This window comes from Sapajus apella, unplaced genomic scaffold (genome assembly GCF_009761245.1).
Source record: "Sapajus apella isolate SASKATOON/1434 unplaced genomic scaffold, GSC_monkey_1.0 scaffold131, whole genome shotgun sequence".
In the NCBI taxonomy this organism is placed as follows: Eukaryota; Metazoa; Chordata; class Mammalia; order Primates; family Cebidae; genus Sapajus; species Sapajus apella.
In genome coordinates, this window is record NW_022437071.1 from 3021695 (window position 1) to 3037505 (window position 15811).

The 15811-nt window shown below is 39.9% G+C and overlaps 1 protein-coding gene across 9 annotated transcripts in view; it reads left to right on the forward strand.

The window, feature by feature from the left end:
* NTNG1 (netrin G1) overlaps nt 1-15811 on the forward strand; it is a 376597-nt gene that overhangs the window by 17815 nt on the left and 342971 nt on the right. For 7 of the 9 annotated variants that reach the window (XM_032262856.1, XM_032262861.1, XM_032262863.1 and 4 more), the window contains exons 1-2: nt 2156-2244; nt 9190-9982. In XM_032262856.1, the coding sequence (XP_032118747.1) occupies nt 9737-9982 (246 nt within the window). In that variant the 5' untranslated portion in view covers nt 2156-2244; nt 9190-9736. Of the gene's footprint in view, nt 1-2155; nt 2245-2450; nt 2563-9189; nt 9983-15811 lie in introns of those variants that run through there. The other 2 variants (XM_032262857.1, XM_032262858.1) reach the window with 2 other exon arrangements.

The window sequence follows — 15811 nt, forward strand, 5'->3', positions numbered from 1 at the left end:
AGGAGCATGGCCAGAGACAGGGGGAAGAGCCAGACTTGGCCACTAAGAACCCCTGTTAGGAGTTTCAGCCCTGCAGGTAACTCCTTGTTGGAATGTCAGCACTACAGGACAAAGGTAGGGAAGATGAAAGCACAGAAATCCCAGATTCCTGCACTGAGATTCAGAGGAAGGACTCAGATATTAGAGGGAAGGCCTGGGGTGCTTGAAATCTCTGACCATTTCCTGGCTGCCCAGGGCAAACGAGAGCCTGGTTATAGGTTCAACTCAACAACCTTCTCCCCCATACATCCACACCACCTCCAGTGATCACAGAAAAATGACCTAATTACTCAGCCTCCTGCCTTAATATGGGACACATAGTGACTAAGTGTTCAGAATTGCCCATTTCTTTCCCTCCACTTTGCCTTGACCAAACATGAGTCAGGCTTCTTTCCTGCAGGTCCCCGGTCTTTAGCTTGCCCCTGGACCCCAAATCTGAGCAAGAACTAAAATGTGAAAACATTCACCGTTGTTCACTTATCTTCCAAATTCTTGGACCACAGAGACCCATCTATTGTCCAACCACGAGGGTCATGGCAGTGAGTTGTTTCCCTCCCCCGTCTACTTGGCTTTCTTTATTGCTCCCCCTTTAATACAGAAAAAAAAAAAAAAAAAAAAAAAAAAAGAGGCTGATTTCTGTTTAGTTTTGAGAGGATTGCGGGTTTCAATAGTCTTTTTTTTCTAATGAAAGTCTCCCTACCTTATCTAAGTTCACATTTGTTTTTGTTTGACGTTAATGTGTAGCTGAGAGTGATCCCAGGTGAGTCTGAGCCCGCCTTGGTGGGGAATGAAGGCTTGGAGCATCAGGCATTCGTCTTTCTCTTAGGAAAGGCAAGAAAGCCTGAAATGCACAGCTCTCCCTTGAACTTCAACTTTCTAAAGGGAAATCAATTTCTAAAGGAAGAGGTTCTAGTCTAGGGCTGTAGGGGCCTCTGGGCAAAGGAAGTGCTGATTGAAAAACACGACTGTGATCACTTTGTGGCGAGGGGTGGGCTCGGGAACAGTTTGGGGAGGGGACAGAAGAGAGAGGCGTGGGATGGACGGGGGCAGAAGTGGGAGGTACCCGAGGAGTTACTGGAAACTGCACTTCTGTGGAGGAACAGGGGGGATGGGAAGCAGGGGGAGGGGGTCCTGTTGCCTCAGCGCCCGGAGGTCGTGGAGCGGCAGCAGCTGTGGCCGGAGCAGCAGCAGCGGCGGCAACAGCAACAGCGAGCGGGACGGAGTTAGGACCGCTCGGAGCGCCCAGGTCTCGAGGTAGTGTAAGGTTTGCTATCCTTCCACTCGCTGGCGGTTGCAGAACAAGATCTGCTTTTTAAGTGAAACGTACGTGCCACCCCTCCGAGGGCTGCGGCTTCCCGGGCTCGCGTCTTCGGCGCTCCCCGTTACGGCCCTCGCGCTCACTCTGTAATTGGCACTGGCCCCTAAGTTTGCCGGGCGCTGGCTGCCCTCTCGGAGCCGGGTCCCGGCCGGGCGCCGCGGGCGGGGGCGGGGAGCCCGGGAGCCGCAATCCCGAAGCGTCGTGGGCCATGTATATTTCATCAAACGGACTTTGGGTGCGTCGCGTCTCGCAGCCATCAGCGCTATGTGCAGTGACATTTCTGACTTGAGTGGAGGAATGCGCGAAGGAAGCCCGGGAGAAATTGGTACTAGAGGATCTTCTTGGCGCCAATGCTAATTGTCCTGATTTATGCCCCTTCTGACTAAGCTCAACGTTTTCATCTGAAATAAAATGAAAGCGGTGCCGAGCGGCATAGAACCGCCTGGCCGCTGGTTCTGATCCCCAGGAACCAGAACATCGTCCTGCGGCTTGAAAAAAACAAAAAAGAAAAAAAGAGAGAGAGAGAGAAAGAAATAGAAATAGAAAAAAGAAAAAATATCCCTCAGTAAAAGTTTAAGGCGAGAAGTGTCAGAGGCAGCGGCGCGAGGAGGCGCGGAGGAGAGCCGGCGAGCGGGGAACTGGGCTGGCACGACCTCCGAAGGCTGCGATCTCATTATTAATATCACTATATTTTTGGAGGGAGAGGCACCTTTCTCATCCTCTCTTCCTCTCCGCCCACCCTTACTCCCTCCCCCTCATCTACCTGTCAAAGTCACTGATCTTTTTGCATTTCGGAAGAGGACGTCAACGGGAAGGAATTCCCCCTCTGGGTGCCGGCTCCGAGAGGGGGCGACGTGCAGGAGGCTCCCCCCGGGGCCCAGGCGAAGGTAATTAAGCGGCGGGGAGTGGCGGGCCGGCGCGGGGTTCTCGGTCCTCGGGGTCCTCTCCCGCCGGCGGCCCGGCGCGATCGGGACTGCGGCGGTGGCGGCGGCGGCGGCTCGGGTCCTGACGCCCACCCCTCCCGCTCCGCCCGCTCCCGCGCCCGGGAGGAGGCTCCGCGGGAGCTGCCGCCGCCCGCCGGTGCGCCGCCCGCGGGCTCCGCTGCTGCGGCCGCCGCCCGAGGCGGACCAGGCTGGCTGGGCAGGGCCGCCGCCCCGCGCCGTCGGCTCGGCTCCCGCCCCGCGCAAGGGCAAACGAGCCACACGGTAAGTGCCCGCGGCGCGCCTCTCCTTCTGCGACCCGCGCCTCTCGCCCGTGCCCCTCTCCCCGGGTTTCCCCACCCCCCGCCCCCCCACTGCGATCCACAGGCGGGAGGGAAAGCTCCGGGTGGGCGAGGAACTTTGTAAAGCGCCCCGAGGAGGCAGCGCGCGGCGCCCTGCGCGCACACACACCGGCACACGCTCACACCCACACGCGAGTCTTCCCGGGGGTGCGCCCCGGGCGGGTGATGCGTCGCCTGTTGTGTCCCGAGCCCAGGCGCGGGGTCGGAGCCTCCATCCGCGGACTGAGGAGGCGCCCCGCGTTCTCCCTCTCCCTCCCTCCCTCCCTCTCTCTCTCTCTCTCTCTCTGTCTCTCTCTCTCACACCTGGCCACACACATCGCTCAGGAGGGTTATCATTATTTTTTCCTTCTTTCGCCAATCATATTTGTTGGGGAAAAAGCAAAACAAAACAACAACAACAAAATACACTTGCCCTGTTGCCGGCTCTGGGGATGTGGTGGCCACACCGAGACCTTTTGAAGTCCCTTCTTTTAATCTCCTTTATTGATGTGAGATTAAAGCATTACTATCCCATGTTGTACAGCTGGGGAGAAAGGGAAATTGAAAGAGGGAGACTTGGGGTAGGGATGCTGTTTGGAATATTTTCTCAGATTCTTTACTGGCATCATATTAATCGGTTGATGGATTCGGCTAGGGACATTGAATTGCTCTCCCGTATGGATCTGGATATCTATATATAATACAAATAATACTGAATGTTATTGGGCCTAAAATAACCAATTAAGTGATTCATACAAGGAAAAACTTAGATATAAAAAGAAACTGCGCCCTCTACTGTTTATTTTAGTAACTTCACCCGGGGACTTTTTTTTTTTCCTTCCTTCAGAAATCCACTTAAAGTAGGCTGTCATCTTACACGGCAAGGGAAGAAAATTCCTAGCGGGGATTTTAAAGCAACTTTATTTGGAAAAGTCGCATGTCAAGTTCCTATCACTGCATCAGGGGCAGATTTCCAGTGAGTAGAGGGTCCTCCTCTCTCCCCCATTCTTCTCTTCATACAGGGAATAATGGAGCCACTCCTTCTCATAACAAATTGTCAATCTTTGGAATGGAAAATTCTGAGTAAGATTCAGAACTCCACTAAACATATGGTGAATCTGGCAGTAGATTTGCTCTAGAAATAAGGCCCTATTTTATGACTGAAAATACTAAAAGTTTTTTTTTATCTTACAGAAATGAAAAAAAAATAACCAGAAAGATCTTACATTAAAATCATTTATTCAGATATGCTTAGTGGTTAAGCTTGTTGGAAAGTTTTCAAAAATTTTTTTTTTTCAGAGGAGACTTTTCTGTTTTGTTTGTCCTTTAAGGAGCATCTCTAGTGAGGGAATTAGCAGCTCCGCATTTCATTAAGTATTTTGAACTGTGTCACTTTGAATGCCTTACCTGCCTCCCTTTCTCTTTGGCAAAGGAATAGCAGCTCAGTAACTGTCCAAGATTCTTTTTGAAGATAAGCAACTTTCAGTTTTTCATTAAGATAAAATTTGGATCTCTGCATGTGGATCAACATGCAAGGAAAAACGTGCATCAAGTATTTCACATGTAATGTTGTTCCAGGGATATGTTTTCTTTTCTGGATGCCATGAAATGAGATATATTTCACCACTGAAGACCACCATGAAGGCATTCAGGATTTTATATACTGGACTATTAATTTGGTGATGTTTCCTATTGTGGAATTTAAGAGGGATAATCTTAAAAATTTTTGCATGAAAACAGTTTATTTGAACATAAAGCTGTTTTCCTGTTAATATTTTTGGTTTGCCAGCTTTCACTGGGTGTGTGTGTTAAAATGATTCAGGTTAGCCTTTTCAGGAGGAAGCGAATGTATTTTGCAATTTCCTTTTGTGTATTTTGCAAGTGGTGCAAATACCTGCCTTTGCTTTCATTATTATTATGAAAAATATCTGGTAATTTGTTTAAAAAGTTAAACCCTTACACATTTACTTGATAGGTTTTCTAAGTGTCGTAAAAATTGGGAGAGTTTTAGTTACAAAAGCACCAAGTCACTTGGAAAAAAGAAAATTGGATTCAACTTTGAAAACCAATTATATGTTAACGTTGAAATATATGTGCGTGAATTATATTGCATAATATAAGAGATTATAATAGTAAAGACTTAGGTTAGTATAAGATTTAGCATACTTTAAAAATTAATCCAAAGTTGTGTTTCAAAACTTCAGGTGGGTGTAAAGCTTCTCATATATATGTTTGAGACCTTAGATCTCTGAACTGCCCTGCATGAGAATTAAGTATTTGTTGTTCATGTGGTAATTAAACTCTAGATTTCTTTTAAGCTTCACTGACTCTGAAATCGTTTTGTGTATTATCCCATCCTCAATCATCCTGAAAAATATGTGCTATCTAATTTCTCCAATCAGTCTTCTCTCAGTGAAAATAGAGATCTTTCAAGGTGTGTTATTTGGGTTTATTAAGAATCTCATGATAGGCAGTTGCTCATAATACCCAATCAAGTGTGAGTAAGCTATGCCAATGATGTTGCAGTACATGTTAAATTCCTTATATTTTGAGAGACAGTTAACAAAAGGACAGAAGCATATGTTTTCCATTAAGATGACTGGAAAATGCTTTCCTCAGAACAAATAAGTAAGTGCAAAGAGCATTGAATACATGTTAAAATATCTTATGTAATAAATTTTTCTATGACTGCTGGAAGCTGTTAATTTTGATAGGTTATGGGATTTGTATATCTCTCTCTTTTTATATTTTCACTCAGTGATCTATATAGTCAATTTTCCTTTAGTTCCTTCCCATTCAGAAACATGCATATTTATAAAATTCTTAATGTCTATGAGAAATGAGTCAATAGTTATCTATTTAAAGTCCCCCTGCAAAGCTGAATATTTATGAAATAATAGCCTATTGCTACCATTCCCACCTGCTAGTGAGAGTATATACTAAAATGAATGCTGAAATCCAGTTAGATTAGGAGATTTACTGATAATGTCTTCCTCTCAGTTGATGAAACTGGCAATTGCTTTTGGAATGTAATTGCTTATAATATTAATCATTATTACTTCCATGTAATATTTTGGGAGGCTTTTTTTCTGATGAGAGAATGGGCCTGTGAAAATGGTTTCTGCAAAATTAATCCAAGGTGGAAGGGGATTAGCTGCAGAATGCTGGACAAGTACATATTCTATGTGTGCAAAGCCATTTTACAGCCCATCTTAGTCCGGATCAATAACCTCTATCAACTTGAGGACCATGACATAATTTTATCTTTTTTGAAAATTCATACACCAGAGGTCTATGGGGTACTCACAACCTGTTAATAGGTGTTCTTATTAAAGAGGACTTCTCAGTACTTTAGATCCCAAGTAGAGGTGATAGCATTATTTGATTACAGTGAGTTCCCAAGGTTTGCAAAGTGAGGAGGTAGAACTGGAGCTGCCCAGAGCTCTACTGAATCTGCTCTCATTTAGGTGATATGGACACCTGAGACAAATTCAAAGGCCATATCACTTCACAATTAGTTCAGTTATGGGCCAGAAGGGATAGGTTTAGTATATTAAGTCCCCAAATACGTTATTCACTGTCCTTCTCATAATCGGTTTGCCTAGCTATTTGCTGTGATGACTTAGCTTTTAAGAAGCTATTGATAATTTTAACCTGTTTGAAAGCACAGCAGATAGACACAGTGCCATTAAGTAGTTGAGGTTAAGGTGTAAATAATATTCTATTTTTACATCATTGTATTTTCTTTGAAAACTCCATAATTATACTTTAATAACAAATTCCTGATTTTCAGAGGCTGCTTTTCCATTGTGTGTCATGGACGTTCATAGATTTAATTTCTTACTAATTTGAAGTTAAGAGGATTTCCTTTGAAGTGTATGTGACACTGAAAAGTAAAAAGACCCTGAAATGCATGATACATAATGATAGTATAAATATAAAAATTAGAACGAAATCAAATAATTATGTTAAATAACAGCTTAGTGTCCCTCTGCTCCTGATCTGTAATATGCCGTGGTCAATATCTTTTTCTGTGTCAATGGGAGCTCATTAAATGTAAACTCTGCAGACTAACTGAGCCATGCCATATTAGTGCTTGCCAAAGCTTGACATTTTTAATACATTAATAATATGTCTGTAATGTAATGGAAAACTATTAATCACAACTGGTTGTGTGCCAGAAATTTAAGCTATAATTGGCTGCTTCTTGTCAAGAATGTCTGTTGCACAGTCCTGCAACTGCCTAATATTCAAATATCTTGCACTCCTCTGCATTTTTCCTTGTCAGTTCTCTAAATTCGATCAATGGTGTAGTCCATAATTCTGTGTAATGACCATCATTATAATTCTGGTATACTTTAATGAGAATTCGTTATATTGGGATTGCTATTGTGTCAGGAGGTAGCAAAGGGTTCACATACATTTCCTGAGTGTTCAAATTTTTCATGTACAAATGTATGGTCGCCCTTTGTTTTGTGGTTGCAGTAATGTGAAATGTGGTTGAGGAGGGCGTAACCGAGAATAAATGCATGAGGAGAATATCATTTATTGGTTAAAATAGATAGTGAAGACTAATCTCAGGAAGCATTCAAATATATATTTAAAATGGTGTTTTGAAAATTATGTTAAAAATAAACACACAATGCTCACTCCATTCAAACTCAAAACAGTCAATTCCAGGTCTTCAAGATTATATCATTCTTGATAAATCAGTTGCTATGTATTTGAAACTAAGAATTAAAGGTAATAATTTCTGACCTAGTAGATTTTACACTGCTTCCATTGCAATGCCTACATCTCCCCGCCTCTTGGAAAGTATTTGTTTCCTCTTTTAAAATGTAGTAAACACAGTTGAAGAATCCATCCCAACAATGTAGATTTGTATCATTTTAACACCTTCTCAGATTATTAATTGTCAAATTGTTAGCTGTGTCTGAAAATATCCACTTAAAATTACTAACGAATCTGAAGAAAGCAGAAGGCTGTAGTAGCCACAACACATGCTTCTCTGATTTTTTTTCTTTTTAGCTTAAGATTTCAAAATGTGCTTTACACTGTATAGTCTTTAGGTTACAAGGAAGAGGCTGATTCAAAGCTGTAGTTTATACATGTTTAGACAAACTACTAATTACTGCTTCATAGGAACTCAAATATTCAACACTTTTTCTAATAGAAAATATCACAAATTGCAGCTGTATGATAACATTTTATGAATTGAATATAATGAAAATTGCACTTGCATCCATAAAGCAATTATTATAAATTACTTTGCTATGGAAACACAATTCAGCCATCTGTTGGCATTTCATAGTCTCTGTGGCTTAGTTCATTTTAAGATGGTACATTATTTAAATAAAATGAATTCCCTTTATAAGATTGTTTGAAGATAGTGAGCTTCCATATTTCAACTCTTTAATGTGAATTGAAGGGTCTATAATAGAATTTTCCAAAACCATAGGCTTTTTAAAAATCCTTTTCGCATTGCTTAAAAATCAATTAATTTTTAGACTATAAATATGAATAATCTAATTAAGAAAATATACTTTTTAATGCCTGGTTTTCAAATGTTAGCTTTTGTTTAGATTTGGATAGTGATCTCTAAACAGAAAAGGGGCCAGTTAAACTCACCAATGACTTTTACCCATAGTTATGTAGAGTGCATTATCAGTTAACCAAAAGTACTTTTACACAGTAATTTTTATTTTTTCTTAGAATTAGTGCCATATTATTCTGCTTCGTGGCCTGTTAACTCACCCTCGACTATTTTTATATGTGCATTTTAAATTGTGCGTTTTACTACAGAGCTTTTAGTTTTAAAACAGCTTATAATATTCGCCTTTGGGACAAATTCCCTTCTGTTACAGAATGTAACAGCAAATGCAGATGTAATGGCTATAAAAAGATATAAAAATATAGAAAATTCTTATGAAAGGAAATTTTGCTCCTTTGGTTTTATTTTTGAGTATTTTATTCAGAGAGCCAAGTTATCTTTAGTACTAAATGCAGCTAAACAAAAGATGCTAAATTCTTCAAATATAATGAACAAATCCACAGGGACTGGCTCATGCCAACAAGGCTGATTTTGACTCCAGCAAACAAAAGCTAAGAGATGTACAAGGAATTTGGAGATTTTTAGGGTCTCTTTGCCAAGAGACAAAAGGGATATAAGTAGTTGTCATTTCTTTGTCACCGTTATAAAAGCGCTCATTTACCCCATTGTTCTCTTGGAAGATTTTCTAGCATTGCAGCATATGAGAAATGTTTAAATCTAGATGCTTGCTCTCAGTTTTGTCAAGATGGAAATATAAATTTTGAAGTGAAAACCTGTAACTCACCTAGAACACACGTGTCTGTCTTTGTTATGGAAGAGTTAAATCCTTCATATCAAAATTCCCCCCTACGTGAATGATTTCCGCGGTTTGCTCATTCTAGCAAAGCAGCTGAGTAAAGGTTATCTGTATTACACCAATTTGCTTTATGTTGCATCAGACCTCCAAAATGTCAACATATTGTGCATTTCGTAATACACTGATTCTGGGACAATAACTCTTACTCTTATTGTTTCTAAAAGGGTGTTGGTGCCGGAAGAAAAGAATGATTGATGGGAAACAGACATCGGGCTATAGACACTCATCCTTTTGCTTCAGACACTGATATCTCAGCCTGCCTGAGCATCCCTTGTGAGCTGTGAACATTGAGGACCACTCAGGGTTATTGGATGTACAACAGGAGAGCCATCAGTTTGCTAAATTATTATCTGCAATTGGACATCGTTTACCAAAACCAAACTAGACCTGAATCTAATAGATATGTTCTAGGACAAGGAAAGCTGCAAGTTGTTAACGCCTAACACGCAAGTATGTTAGGCTTCCACCAAAGTCCTCAATATACCTGAATATGCACAATATCTTAACTCTTCATATTTGGTTTTGGAATCTGCTTTGAGGTCCCATCCTCGTGTTTTTTTTTTTGTTGTTTTTGTTTTTGTTTTAAATATACAGACCTACCTACCCAGATACATATATACATATATGTATATATATGTAAAATAGACAAAGATTGCAGATCATAAATCAAGCTCTGCTTTGGTTTCCAAGAAGATTACAAAGAATTTAGAGATGTATTTGTCAAGATTCCTGTCGATTCATGCCCTTTGGGTTACAGTGTCCTCAGTGATGCAGCCCTACCCTTTGGTATGGGGACATTATGATGTGTGTAAGACTCAGATTTACACAGAAGAAGGGAAAGTTTGGGATTACATGGCCTGCCAGCCGGAATCCACAGACATGACAAAATATCTGAAAGTGAAACTCGATCCTCCGGATATTACCTGTGGAGACCCTCCTGAGACATTCTGTGCAATGGTGAGGTAACCCTTTTGCATAAAATATTTTATATAAATAGGGTCTAATCGCATATGCATACAAATGTGGTGAGTGTAAAGACAATTCACGCAATAAGTTGAATCTGTAGGTGGCAGATTTGTGTTAACAGGCTAGTTTCTTTCTCAGTGGAGGCTTATACTGCTTAGAATTATAATTTGCACAGTGTGATTGATGCCCTGGAAGGAACTTACTTTCTGCTTCCCTGAAAACCAATAGTTTTACTAAGGCAGCTACACTATAACACATATTATAAAAGAAAAGGTCCAGTTGAAGGTTAAATTTTAGATTGGAGGTTAGAAATATGATGAGGTCATATCTGTCATGTTAAGGATAAAATGCATTGGCAAACCAACTTTCAAAACACAAATGTTTCTTCACATATGTATATAAGGCCAGTCTTAAATTCCATAGTTTAAGGAGAGACTAGATCTCATAATTATCTCCGTCAGAAAGCTGCTATGATTTGGGAGTCCTTGGTTAGGAGACCAGCAAGAAAAAAAGGTACAGGAGCGAGAGACTAAAGCCTTGTGAGAAGTTTTTCCAGAAAAACCTTATTTGCCAACTCCCCTCATTTTCAAGGTCATAGTTTTCTATGTATATTTTAAAGATGACTTTTGGAACATAGAAAACTTATGTGCTAAAAAGTAAGGGCTCACCATACATAAATTCAGATACTTTTCTTTTGATTGGCAAAGTTATAGAATTCATTGCTCTCATGGCTTATATAAGTCTTTTTTTCTGCATGGAAAGTTAAATACCATTTGAAAGGTAACATTGGGGTAACACACTGAATTTTTACAAAAGACATAGCTAACAATATTCCTGTAAGTATTAGTAAAGAGGCTGGTGATTCAAATGGTATACATTAATGTGCTAAAGGGTTCAGATGGTGAGTTCATTTGGTTTATGTTATTTTTTATTATAAGTGGTTTTTATTTGATACAAGAACTGTGATCCCATTTTGTCTCCACAAAACAGATAAAATTGTATGGCAGATTTTAATAGTATTCTTACCTGACTATATTATCTTGAACCTGGCCTGGCATTTTCAGGATAGTGAAACTATTAATCAAAGCAGCATCTGTTCACAGTCCCCAGTGAGTTAAATTAGCATAAGATCATCTTAGACCCAGCACTGTAAAAAAGGTTTTGTAACAGGAAACAATTTTGAGCAATAAAGAGTGTTTTCACCTAAAAGCTAAGGGCTTGCCATTTTTCAGAAGTGCCTTTGGGGACTGGTTTGAATTATAGTCTAAACCTGATTTTGTGGAGAGTGAGAAAAAATGCTTGGCTATTAGGTGTCACTGTAACTAAAGTGCCCTGAAAGACTAAATATTTCAAAGAGAGGACCCGTCTCTCTGGGAACAGGTATGTGCTTTGCAAAGCAGAGACTTCCAGAGAAGAAGTTTATTCAAACACATTAGCAAAACCATAATAAATCTGTAAAGGAGCAGAGACATTTGTGGTGGCTTTATGTGAGGCCTTTAATAATTTCTCATAAAAGTTCAAATATAAGATCTCATTACAAATCCGGATTGCTGTTTGAGTGAAAACTTGTGTCGTCTTCTGCTTCTTACAGCAGAGGATGCATTCTGGACCAAGTCTTCATATTATTAAGAACACTCTAGCTCTGTATATTGTTTACATGACACCTGTAACAACATGTCTCTTTTGGAATTGTTTCATAGTTTACAGATCTAAGTAAAATAGTAAATTTTCTTTCTAAGGGTGCTGTTCCCTCTCATAGGCCCTATATGATGTTTTCAAGGTGTGATTTGTGGGTGCAGCTTCCCTGATTTCAGTCTGAGGCCACAGAATGCTTGCTCAGCACTGCTCCTGCCTGTCATGTTGAAGGGTTTACTTGGTGTCTTCAGCATGCGTCTTTCTCCCATTATGAGTGCAAAGAGCATGTTACAGATCTTCCCATGCCTGCCTTTCAGAAGGACATGGTCTAGGGTATTTAAACAAGTCAATTCCTCTCAGTCCACTGGCTAAGTGATGTTAGAGACCAAATGGGAGAAAATAATTAAAATAATATCCCTCAGCTTTCTCAAATGCGGTAATGTGTATGCTTTGCATGTTCACATGAAACTCTGCAGAACAGTCTTTAAAAAGCTGCATCTTAGTGTGATGCAGATATTTGGAATCCTTGGTGGATGTAAACTTGTCATTGGACAGAATGGTTTTCCAAGGGAGAATGTAAGATTTCTGAAACATTACCTATCAGTGCTTAACTGTATTCCTTAATATGCATAAGATTGGCATAACAAATTTAGTAATCTATCTTTTAAATATACATCTTGGGACTATTTGTATGCCTATCATATACCATGTCAATGGTAATGGCCTGATACAGCAACACTTCCTCTCTGCAGCTTTAGATGCTTCATAAAACTCTTTAGTATAAGGATTCCTGACACAAGGTTAGGAAACTGTTTCAGGATGCTGTCATATCAAACCTGTTTAGCTACTCCTTAGTCCAGGGTCTAATAGGGATCCATGAAGTCATTTGTGTTATGACGTACACGTTCTCCCTTCCTTGGCATTCACATGCATACCTGCTCCCTGGGGGTGGTTATGGCCTATTACATCAGGGGAGCTGCCACATAAGCACAGCCACTCCTTAGCCCCTATATGTAAATGTTCTCACAAGATAGTTTCAGTAATCACTTGTTCAGCTAGTTACACCCTTATTAGCCGTGGCTATAGCGGTTCTGAGCACTGAGGGAAAATGTGGTCAGGGAAACACCTATAATTCCCAGGACCGATTTCTTTAATATAAAGTTGAAGTTCATTGGCATTGCATTAAGAGTCCGTGTTGCTGCTTTTTTCATTGGCCTCATCATTATATGCCAGTGACTGTCCACGAATATTGTATTTGTTTTAATATAGAGGAAAATTTCAGGAAAAAAAAGGAGCATATGGATTCCATTTAACAATAGATCTCTGCTTATTAACCTGGATGCCATACTTAATTAATAGTCAATGTCAAGTACTTTAAAATTGCTCTGTATTAATCGTACCAGTATTTATAAACATTAGTTTTTCAGGAGAGCACTGCCATTTCTATTAATCATAATGAATGAGGAAGGGGAATGTGTATATATGTACATATATACATATATACATAAATTGTGTATATTGAAAACCATGCATTTTCTTTTTAATTTGATATATTCCTTTTGAGTTGATGATGGCTAAAGAAAATCTCTGTTTTCATCAATGGGGAAGAATCTGAAGGGAAGATGGAGGTTAACCCTTTTTTTAGGCTGGGATAACACATTTGAATAGATCCTATCTTTTCAGCCACACTGAAAGCTTCAGGTGGCAGAGCTTTATGGGGAAACACAGATCATCTAGTGACTACAGTTTGTTTCAATTTGCATAAAGAGCAGAGAGGATGATCTGAACCTATGTGTAAAGCTGAAGTGTCAACACAAAGCTATGACTTGTTCTTTGTGTTTAGACAAACTTAGCTGTCATATCTTCCCTCACACCCCAGTGGCTTAAAAATGGCAAAATTATCTGCAATTATCTCTAGCCTGCAGCTAATTTTCAGGATAAGTTAAACAGACGCTTTGAAAAGAAGCCTACAGACGGAAGAACTCATGTGCGTTTGTACAATTTATGGTGCAGAAGTGCTGATGACTGTGGAAATGGAAGCCCCTGAGTGCTGCTATGGATTTCAGAGCCAATCAAAACTAAATTAGGAAACAAAGATTATTAAAAAGTCTTCTGTGCATGTAATTTTGGCATAATATTATAAGGTGGACATTAAATGTTTCCCTTGGAGATGCTCAGCATCATTAATGCAGCATGCCTTTAATTACAAGTAGACTCATATTACTAAAAAATTGGAGAAAATAAAATACTCTGAGGTATAGTTAGCAATAACCTCATTATGTTTACTGAAATAATTAAGAGAAAGGCATAATTTTTTTAAATAAAATGTCAGAATTGGAAACGAAAATGGATTTTCCTTGGGAAATTTACTAATGTGTGCCTGTGCTCTCGATAGGCATTAATTCAAGTACCTTAACAGATCTATTAATGATCATTCCATATTGTGCTATTTCTAGATAGACTTCTGTTATGAAAAAAAAACTTTAATTATTGTAAGCACTGTGGATAGAGCATGTTTCATTATGTTCAAATGGGATTTACAGAAGTGTTAGAAAGCCTTTGTGTTTTGTGGTTTTAAAGGAACCCTGAGAAATGAGTGACTGGTAACTCGTAGTCTCAGAGCTATCTATAACTTCGAGTTCTGACTTACCTTTGGCTCAGGTTACCATCTGGTGGGTATCAGGTGGCCCTTGAGAAATTATTTGATAAACTCAATTACATTTTTGAGGACATGTAATTAATATCAATTTTCCAAAAACTGGAAATGACATTAACTTATATAATAATCAAATAATCTTAAAAATGCAGTTTGTTCACATGAAACATAATTCAATAAATGAATGATTTTTAATAACAGTGACATCTTTCATTTGAACTGATTTATCCCTTAATTATGCCAAATGGAATTTTTTAAAACCTTCAGTTCTTTAACTATTAACACTTCATTGTTATTAGTTCATTATTTAGACATTTCTTAAAAAAGTTTAACTCATGTTTGGAATGAATTAAGTTCCAAGGAAATCAGTCTTTCTGACATATCACTACATCAAGTATTTCCTTTTTGAGGAGCCTACAATAGCTCCTTATTATCTACGGCATCAAGCCTAACGTACTCTAGCTGTTTTTGAATTTGGGTGCATACAGCTTATTGCCCGCTACTTCTCATCAGGACTCTATAACCTCTCCAGGGGATTATGGCTGGCAATCTGATGGGAAGGGGACAACTGGATTTGGCTTGAAGATGCATGGCTTGTTGGGAAGGTCTCAGGAGGGAATTGATGAAGATTACGGCAAAGGTCACAAACCTAAAACCACCTTGTCATTTATTGCCCCAGATAGTGTGCGTAAGTGCTCTTGGTTGAGCTAATGCCTCACGAACTTTACTGCAAATTATTTTGTGCAGAGTGAAGTGAACAGAGCATTCAGCACATGCAAAACCTAGTGGAGGTGATCATAACCAAAGTCAAATAATACATGGTCATGGAGGCCAAAGGAAGTTGAGTTCCCAGCAAAATTCACACAAAGTAGTGTGTATTCAGAGGGTAGAAGAACAGAGAAATAAGACCAGCACTCAGAATTTAAAGGTGAAATATTGTTTTGCAACATGTCAAAGGGCCACCTGGAAAATACTACCTGGTAGCCAAATGCCTAATATTAAAGTGTCAGAAAAGGAGAGGAAAAAAGGCTGGGTTGGCCGAGTGTGGTGGCTCATGCCTGTGATCCCAGCACCTTGAGGGGCTGAAGTGGGTGGATGTCTTGAGCCTAGGAATTAAAGACCAGCCTGAGCAACATAAGGAAACCCTGCCTCTACAAAAAACATAGAAATTAGCCAGTCATGGAGACAAGCACCTGTAGTCCCAGCTACTTGGGAGGCTGCGGTGGAAGGATCTCTTGAGCCCAGGAGGTCAAGGCTGCAGTGAACCAAGATCACACCACTGCACAACAGCCTAGCCAACAGAGCAAGACACTGTCTCAAAAAAAAAAAAAAAAATACTGGGTGGAGTAGATGGTGGCAGTTTTTTAATGACTGATATATATCAGGTTCTTTATCATTTTATTTCTCTTCCATCCTGGCTGTATCTGCCAGATATAAGAAATCTACCATTAACCAGGCCACCAGGCAGTCATATATATATATATATATATATATATACACACACACACACACACACACACACATATGTA